The sequence below is a fragment of the Tetrao urogallus genome (assembly GCF_951394365.1).
Source record: "Tetrao urogallus genome assembly, chromosome: 20".
Lineage (NCBI taxonomy): Eukaryota > Metazoa > Chordata > Aves > Galliformes > Phasianidae > Tetrao > Tetrao urogallus.
This window is the reverse complement of record NC_136833.1, coordinates 9710142-9716327: the sequence shown is the minus strand read 5'-3', so window position 1 is coordinate 9716327 and position 6186 is coordinate 9710142. Positions and strand designations below refer to the sequence as shown.

The window sequence follows — 6186 nt, the reverse complement described above, 5'->3', positions numbered from 1 at the left end:
ATGGTCAGCAAAGCGGACGAGATGCCGCCGGCCGCGGTGCCGGCCTCCGCGCAGGGCGGAGAGCAGCAGGAGCCGGGGCCGCGCGGCAGGAGAGCGGCGGAGGCCGAGCGGCGGCCCGGTAAGGGTAAGGGAGGGGGGGCCGCGGCGGGGCGGCGGGGGGCGACCGAGACGGGGCCCGCGCCTTGGGCCGGATCGCCGCGGGGTGCCGCCGCTTCGAGGCGCGGGGCCGGCGGAGAAGGAGCCGCGGCCCGGCCCGCGTCGGCGCGGACGCGGAGGCCTCGGGGTCGTCGTGCGATGTCCGCCCCCGCCGCTGCGCTCCCGCCGTTCCGTCCCGGCGGTGACGGCGCGCCCCGGGCGGTCCGGGAGGATTCCGCGACGGCGGCCCGGGGCGGTGAGGCCTCCTCACACCGCGCGGCGGGGGCTGCGCTCGTGGCCGGAGGGAACCGCGGAGTCGGGGGGGGTTCGGTCGGACCCCGCGCCGGGTGGGGGACGGAGCCCGGGAGCGGTGGGGGCGGCCGGGCGCGTTCCGTCCCGGCGCGGCGGCACGGGGAGCCCCGGCCCCGTGAAGGTCACCTTCAGCGGACGCGGCGCGGCGCGCCCGGGGGGGTGGGGGGCGGCCGGGAGGGGCCCGCGTTCCCCGGACTCCGGCAGCCGGCAGCGGCGCGGGGCTCCGGGCGCCGTCCAGGCCAGGCGGGGGGCGTCGGGGCCTTCCCTGCTCTCCCCTGGCGGGGAATCTCGGTGTGGCCTGGGCGGAGTGCTGGGGAGGCCGCTCTGTGCCGCGCTGGGAGCCGTGGAGCCGTGCGCTCCGGGTCGGCCCCGCTCGGCACCGGCCGTGTCCGAGGTCGGCTGAGGGCCGGGACCCTGTGCACGAAGCCTGGTGCCGAACCCCGTCCCGTAGTGCCGGAGCCACGCGCTGTGTGGGGTCTCGCATGGCCGTGGCACGGTCCGTGTCCCTTACTGCTGGCCCAGCTCAGGTCTCTGCGGGCTGCTGTGAGGTCAGCGGGTGGTGGTGTCCGCAGGGTGACTGCAGAGGGATGTGTATGTGTCTGTAAGAGATAATCTCATAAGGGAGTTATCTTGGGGCCACAAAGATGCAGCTCTCCTCATGTGCTCTTCTAAACTGAGTTCTGCTGGGGCCGCTGTCACAGTATGGTGGTGACTTTGTAATAGGTGAGAGACAACTGGACCACCCAGAAATTGTGAACTACAAGAATCTGTCATTTCAGAGAATGCTCAAAAGCAGATATGTGGGATTTCCTGGGAAGAGCAGATAGCTCATGAGAGATCTTGGCTGAATGCTGTGTGCTTTGACTCATTGAAGCCCCAACAGCAAATAAATGAGGGGGGCAGCGACATGGGCAGCCCTGTGCCCTGACCTGGGCACTTTGCATCTGCTTCAGGGTGTGGGCACCGGCCCTGCCCGGCATTCTGGGTCATCCTGGGCTCAGAGTGCCATACCTCCAACAGGTGAGCGTCCCAAGCGCTGCTCTGCAGCTCGGCCTGCTGCTGTGCTCTGTAACCTGCAAAAAGAAAGGTAAAAGCATGGCACTGCGTGGCTGCTCCTCATAGGTCACACTGGCTGAGCGAGGGACTGCCGCTGCCTCCCTCCCCCGTTTGTATGGTGATGAGGTGACTTTTTGAAGTTTGTCACTCAAAGCAAAGTTCACTGGTGTTAAGGCTGGCAGGAATTCAAGTGTGTGGGGGAGAGCCTCCCCCGCCCCCCGTGCTCCACTTATTCACATGGATGCCAAGCACAGCTCAGGTTGAAAAGTTACACCGTGTGATCCCTGCTCAGCATGAGCTGGGTCCTGGGGGAGGGAGGTAAAGCCCTCCCCTGTGTCAGCCAGAGGGCTCTGGGCAGCGCAGAGCTGGCTGAGGGCCCACAAAGCCATGCTCCATCCCCATGTGCCCAGCACTGCCTGTCAGGGTCCTGGCAGCTGCGCCACACAGAGGGGCGGCCACTGGGGATGGGCTCCTGGCTAACAGGATATGTTCTTCTGTTGTGTTAGTCATTGAGACCGGGGGGTCTGCTCTCTTTGGCCTCTGAAGTGGCAAGAGAGTTGTGACTTCCCCTCTCTGCCTTCAAACAGACAAACGTGCTGGGCTGCTTCATCCTTCTGGTGCAGAAATACACAAATGCTTTGGGTACCTGCATTGTTTGGGTCCCTGCATTGATTTCCAGCAAGACCAGTTATGGGTTAAGTTACCTCTCTTGTTAACTAGCACAAGATCAAAAGACAGCAATTGTGTGCAGCACTTTTGGACTTTTTTTGTTGCTGCAGCTGTCAGTGCTTCAGAACAAGCTTGTCTTACATGCAGGTTAGCAGTGTGTCTATCTGGCATAGAGTCCTTCTTGTCAGTGCCTTGCCTGGAGGTTGTTTTTTTTCTAAGAAAAAAATCCCTGTCCCTTTTCCAGTCCACTTATGTGTTCATTTACCTTTGCTGTTAAAAGAGCAGAGAATGAAGGTACTAATGGAGAACTGCTCTGGAGGCAGTGCTGCTGTCCATTAGCAACGAAGTCAGAACTCAGATTCCTAATCAGGGGATCTGCCGGCCCTGTCTGTTGCCTGACCTTGGAGGTTTGCTTATGGTTTGGAAGGGGTTGAATTGCTGACAGCTGGGTTTTCTAATAGGCGGTTGTAACACTTCAGGGGGAGAACTGGACCATCATGCAGGAGGGAGAGGATTGTTGCTATGAAGAAGAGGAGAGGACTGTGATAACAGCAGCACATGTGTGATGGGAATGGGACCTGAGCAAGGGGTGGTGTTTGGTGCAGCTTTGCTGGGGGGTGGCCCTGAGCTCATGCTGAGAGCTGGAAGCTCTCAGCTATCCCTGAGCAGCATTGCTCTTGGGTTTCCCAGTTAGAAAGTGGAAGTAGGTCAGGAATATGCACACAGAGAGGTGCAGGCACATGGCTGCCTTCTGCACAATAAAAACAACTTTGTGTTGCAGAGAACTGTTTGACTTAGCAGTCTGTAAATGACTGAACTTGGCAGCGTCCTGCTTGCTTTTCTGCATCATGCTGCATTAGTTGTACTAGAAAGCTGTTATTTCTAAAAGTTTTAAAGGTCTGAAGTTCATGTGTTTCTTTATTTGCATTTGAGGAGTAAAACCGGTCCGTGGGGCAGTTTACACACAGTGCTGATGCTGCATGGCTGTTGGGTGGCGGTGATGCTCTGGAGGTGCATCTGCTGTGGTGTGGGGCTGGGCAGGGCTGGGTCTCCTTAGGCAGTTGAGTTTTCTTCTGTATTTTGCTTTTTTTCTTCTTTTAACTGACTCCAAGACAAGAGGTTATCTGGTGTTTTTGTGACAAATCAGCTTAAATGCACTTTTAGAGGTGATGAACCTTCATCTTTGGATGGGAAAATGGACCCACACAGCAGAAATGAGCACCAGAGCAGTCTGAGGGAAAAGGCCAGCTGAGAGTCCAGCAAGGCGCGATTCCTTGTGCCTAAGTAACATTAAAGTAAGGGCATGGTTTAAAACCAGAGCACTGTTTTTAGTTTGTATTTCTCTTTTGCTTCAGCTGTAACCTTGGTGTTTCTTTTGGTGTCAGTCTTTGCTCTTTGCCTCCAGTCTAGTCTTCGCTCCCAGCTCGTGTTGGTTGAACTGCTGTAGTGATCTTTAGCAGTCACCTCACTGCTTTCAGAACAATGTTTCAGAAGTTCTGGCCAGACAGAAAGCTTATGAATGGGCTTAAATTTGTTTCAGAGAACCAGTGAGGCAGTGCTGGATGCAGCGCATGCTGTGTTCTGGTGGCTCAAAGTGCTGTAGCTGTGAGACCCATGAATGCCCCAGGGCTGCGAGGCAAATGTTGTTGGTAAAAACACAAAAAGCCACAGACCTTGGAGTCAGTCTGAAGTATGGCTTAAATTGTCTAGGTCTATGTGGCCAGATTTTTGCTTGGATGCTCATGCCGAGTGGTTGCCGCTCTTACTCCCCATGGGCTCTCAGGACAGGCTGCGGCCTCACTGCACTCCCTGTGCTGGGCAAATGTGGTGTGGGGCTGCCGAGGTCTAACAGCAGTGCTTAGAGCTCTTCCCGCTGGTGGGTTAGAGCCAACTGAAGTTTAATGACAGCCAGAGAGCAGTTCTAACCCTTCACTGTGGGCTCTTATTAAAAGGAGCGCTTGTTGCGCTGAGGAAGCTCTGCAGGTCTCTGGGAAGCTGTGGTTTCCTCTAGGAGGTGAGGGAAGCTGTGCTCTCCTGCCGAAACATTTCCATGGGGGCCATCTGTAATCACTGTGGCTGTTCATTTAGTCAATTTACTTGGATTCAGTAAGCTATTTATTTTGATTAATTTGTTATTAAGCTAAAACTAAATTTGCATTTGCTAGACCAGCAGCAGCCTTCTTGTGCTAAAGCCATCATGCTGCAGTGCTCTCACTCTGGTTTTGGTTGCAGCGAAGCCTCCCGTTGCACTTGGAGCAGAGGGCAGACCTCTTGCCCACAAGGAGCCTTGCTGCCTCCCACGTGGGGCCTGCAAAGGAACCCCTCTGGGGCCATTGCTGCACAGCCCTGCTCGGTGCTCCTGCGGTGTCAGCCTGCGGTTGGGTCAGTGCTGCACAGAGCAGGAAGGTGAGAGTGGGAGGGGTGCACATAATCCCATTTGAATATGGGTGGCTTAGTTGTTCTGCTGTGTGCCTTCTGAGCACAAGGCACGCTGGCAGTCTTATTTCTACATCATTAAGTCCCATTGCATCACTAATACAGGATGGCGTCGTATTGCTTTTCCCCAGTGTCTTTTATCTCTGCGGATCGTTGCATGTGAGCTATTGCACAGCATCAGCCACCTGTTGGACGTGGCCTCCTCCTCCTCGGAACCAGTGCGTCTCCAGCTGACGGGTGTGAAAGCTGCTCCATCAGACTGGGTTTACATGGCTATTATGGGGTGAAGTAAGCTCTGCTGAAATGTGATGATGTATTGTCATTAAACGTAGTGATTTTATTAATTGCAACAAATTGTACTTCAGATGATCTACTTTGAAATGTAACCCAAGCTGGGCTGCCCTGTCCTGCACTGAGCTCCTGCCTGGGGCAGCTCGGACCTGCAGGCACCTGGGCTGTGCTGTGCTCCTGGCCAGGAGAGTTGGCACTGTCCGTGCATTAAACTTTTTCAAAAATATCAGGAATACTTTCAGTTGTGGATGCGGATGTAACCTGAGACCTGATGTTAGCTCCCGAGGTCAGAGACTTCATTACCAGGATTTCAAGGTTAGCTTCTCTCCTGCTGTGGAATTGTTTGAGGAGAGCAGCTCTTCTGAGAGGAGGACATCGGCCGTAGCTGAGGTTTCTCTGTTGGTTGGGAGGGCAACTCCGAGGGCTTGAAAGGATTCGAGTGGGAGAGATTTTTCCTGTCGCCTTTTTCTGCTCTTTAAACAGAGGAAGAGAGACGAGTCGGCGATTTAATGTGAGATCCCCCGCTCTGCTCTCAGCCAGCCGTTGCTTTTCTCCTCAGCAGATTGGTGCCGGAGCATGAGGCACTGCAGGCAGCCTCAGTGTTTCTGGGGCTCCCCGCTGGGGATCTCCTCCTGGGTGTTAGGCCCTGGCCGCTGGTTCCACGAGCTCTGCACTCCTGGTTCCGTTCTGGCTTTGGGAGTGCGATCGTTGCTGAGGACAGAGCTGTGCTGCTCGGCAGGGGAACGTGTGGTGTCCCTCCAGAGGGGCCTTGTGTGCACAGGTGGCCCCAGCGCTCACTGCTTGCACAGGGCTCAGGCTCTGTAATCCCTGCATCGGTTGCTGGGATTTGTAGAAACAGCAGAGAGGAGTGGCTGGAGGAGGCCATCAGTGTGTTTTTGTGGCTGGTTTGATACGGTGGAGCAGTGTGAGAGGACAGAAAATGCGTCTGGGAAAACTTGGCCGCAGCTGCCCAGGCCCTTTGTGCCGCCTGCTCAGTATGGGCGGCCGGGCCCAGCCGAGACGCCCCGCAGCCTCCCACCTCCTGTAGCTCAGTGCATCTCCCTGCCAACAAGTTTGGCACAGCCGGGGCGCCTGTCCCATGCTGCACCAGTGCAGCGCTCGGTACAGCTCTTGTCTATTTATATCGAGCTCACGGAGCGGGGCGCTCGGCGGGCATCCGCTCTGAGAGCACATCTGAGGAACGTGCAGGGGAGGTGCACCCCTACATCCTTCTGTGTGACCGAGCTGCGGCCGCCAGCTGCGGGAGCTGCTCTGTGCCTCGTGGCG

The 6186-nt window shown here is 56.6% G+C and overlaps 1 protein-coding gene across 1 annotated transcript in view; it reads left to right on the top strand.

Moving 5' to 3' along the window:
* Window positions 1-6186, top strand: part of CLUH (clustered mitochondria homolog) — a gene marked incomplete at its 5' end in the record, with an annotated part of 30522 nt that continues 24336 nt past the window's right edge. The window contains one exon of the mRNA XM_079545090.1: window positions 1-118. Within this exon, the coding sequence (XP_079401216.1) occupies window positions 1-118 (118 nt within the window). The remainder of the gene's footprint in view (window positions 119-6186) is intronic.